We start from the raw sequence: 2,634 nt of genomic DNA, 5'->3' as shown, positions 1-2,634 counted from the left end.
ATATATATATATATATATATATATATATATATATATATATATATATATATATATATATAAGTATAGAATTTGATGGTTGTATTGGTTGTTGTTTCACTTGTAGACTATATTTGACAACTTGAACTATATTTTCACAAAACAATTGAACTTAATAATTTTTTTTTTTTTAAATTGTTAAAATTATAGTAAATTACTTATAATATAAATTGTAAAATAATTTATGATTTTGTAATCAAATAAACTTTATTTAGAATATTTAAATAATACAATATGAATGCTTGTAAATTTGTAATTATTAATGGAATGTTTGAACTTAGAAAATTGCTTAATTAATATAATTTATTTTAAAATTTGACAATCAATATTTTTCATAAATGGGAGATTTTTTCATATTTAAAGTCAAAATGTAATATTGTTATCAAATTTTAATTGTGTAATACATTTTGGTTTTCATGAAACACGGGTCAATGAGTTTGACTAATAAATTATACAATTAAAACTTATAAAAAAATCAATATTTTTCTCATAACATAATAAAATAATCAAACCATTATTGAAAAGTCATATAACAAATAAAGATGACCGACAAAGTGTCGCATCATAAAACAATTTAACATGACCATACTAATCTTGTGAGAAGTACATGTTTTCTCCCACGTTCGAGACCTTTAGTTTAGACTCCAATTAAACGCCCGCTTTATTCGTTTCAAATTCTCCACGCCATACGCGCATCGCCAGAAAGGTATGATGGACGGCATCAACGTGACAAATTGCGTGACAAATTGCAAAACAGCTACTTGTAGCCATTCTTTTCACAGAATACAGCAACTTTAGAAATTATGTGAGGCCGCATTGTGTTTCTTCCGCGTGTGATTATTTAGCTTTTTCTTATAATATCAGTTTCCACACAATCTCTAGAACCCCACTTTCTATATAATAAACGGTTTGCATATCTGATTTGTGTGCATGAATTCCAGCTTGTGCAATGGAGACGCTTCTCTTTGTGGTGAGTTTGAGGTGAGCTTTTTCACCCTTTTCTTTCTTTCTTATGTCTTCCGTTATAATCTTGTTTTTCTGGTTTTGGATGGTTATCATGGAATGCAAGAGCATGAGCAAAGACAGTATGATGGAGAAAAATTCAGCAAACATTAATATTCAGAAGATATTTCTGAATTAATGTGAATTATGGGATTTTGGAATCATATTCTATGATCTATTATAGAAAATTGTGTTAGATTTTATAGTTAGATTGATAGATTTTACGTTTCGATGCTCAAAAGATTGTTCTTATTTCTGAATTAAAGTAAATTATTGTATTAGTATTTAGAATCATATTCTATGATCTATTATAAGAAAGTGTATTGGATTTTATCGTTAGATTGGTAGATTGTAGAGTTCTAACTTGTATTTGAAATTTTATCAACATTTCAGATCACGCCCTTGAACCATCGAAGTGAAGCCTTATATTAGATATTATCATGGAATGCAAGGAACAAGAGCACAAGTTTGCAGAGCATGATAAAAGACGGTGTGAAGGAGAAAAGTGTAGAAAACGTCCAGCAGAAGATGAGAATGAAGATGAAGTCCAAGAATTTTTCGCCGTGGTAGACAGAATTCATGCAATGCAAAAGCTTTATAAACAGAGGCCAATGAATCTCCCTTCTGCAGGAGAAATACCCACATCTCAAAATGATGGTGGTAGAGTTATCAAATTTACGTCTCCATGGAAGCCCTCTTTTCAATTGGAGGATTTTTCTGCCATGACTGGCAAAAGCAGTGCTCTAAATTATTGCTCAAACAAGAATGAAATAAATTTGTTAGTGCCAGAAAATCCATGCATTGGAAGTAGTCAATATATGGGTGTTGGGAAGTTTGATCTTAATGTTGAGGCCACTGCAGAAGAGTAGATTTCTGCATAAGGAATACGGTTTTCTGCATTTTTTCTAAATATGATGTATATTTTACTGTTCTTAATGGTATTTGTCATAATTCATGTTGGCTACTTTAGTCTATTTAAGGAAATTGATGGTTGGTGTGCCTTGTGGAAAAGAAATGGTAGGTAAGTGGATTGGCCAATAAAACTCTGACCACGTTTACAAATGTAGGAAAAAATATTAGTGGGTATCTCAAAAATCTTCATGTTTCATAAAAAGAGGCATCTTATTTTAATTGATAATTGTACAATTTCGTAGGTCTATTTGAGTTAGAATTTGGAGTACTTCTATGTGATGGATTGAAAGCTTAATTTGAATGATTTATGTAAAAATGTAGTTAGGCTGAAAAAAAAAATTATTTTATTTTATGGGATTTTTATTGATATTAAGTTATATTTAAATATTTCATTTAAAAATATTTTTTCTTTTTGGTGAAGAAATTCATTATGACGTGTAACATTAGATATGGTGATGTTTGAATAATTTAATTATTATAGAATTTTTTAAATAAGAAGATGATAAAATTTTGTAGTTAAGTATGTTCGAATTGGAGTAGTAATAAGATGAGAAACCTTCTAGGAAGACGCAGTGCTTCATCTCTATGAGCATCACCTAGATGCAATGAGTGCTATGGGTTCCATTCATTCTCGTAAAAGATGGCTTCTTGTGAGCTACTACTCATGAAACGTGGGTCAATGAG

General features: G+C 29.7%; 1 protein-coding gene across 2 annotated transcripts; it reads left to right on the top strand.

Moving 5' to 3' along the window:
* Positions 1 to 862: 862 nt before the first annotated feature.
* On the top strand, positions 863 to 2,002 carry LOC149577419 (uncharacterized). Of its 2 annotated transcripts, none has more exons than XM_089786093.1 (2): positions 863 to 1,017; positions 1,432 to 2,002. In XM_089786093.1, exon 2 carries the CDS (start codon positions 1,479 to 1,481, stop codon positions 1,905 to 1,907), a length of 429 nt encoding a protein of 142 aa, XP_089642219.1. In that variant the 5' UTR covers positions 863 to 1,017; positions 1,432 to 1,478; the 3' UTR covers positions 1,908 to 2,002. The 2 variants fall into 2 exon arrangements, with proteins under 2 accessions (XP_089642219.1, XP_089642257.1); XM_089786131.1 differs by having other exon boundaries at positions 874 to 1,006.
* The last annotated feature ends 632 nt before the right edge of the window (positions 2,003 to 2,634 follow it).

Source organism: Cupressus sempervirens, chromosome 1 (genome assembly GCF_028749045.1).
Source record: "Cupressus sempervirens isolate cs-2001-9-10 chromosome 1, ASM2874904v1, whole genome shotgun sequence".
Classification (NCBI taxonomy): domain Eukaryota; kingdom Viridiplantae; phylum Streptophyta; class Pinopsida; order Cupressales; family Cupressaceae; genus Cupressus; species Cupressus sempervirens.
The sequence above is the reverse complement of the archived record's forward strand: the minus strand, read 5'-3'. Positions and strand labels throughout refer to the sequence as shown.

Coding starts and splice junctions, on each gene's coding strand:
- LOC149577419 (XM_089786093.1), top strand. CDS start 1,479: ATGGAATGCAAGGAACAAGAGCACAAGTTTGCAGAGCATGATAAAAGA.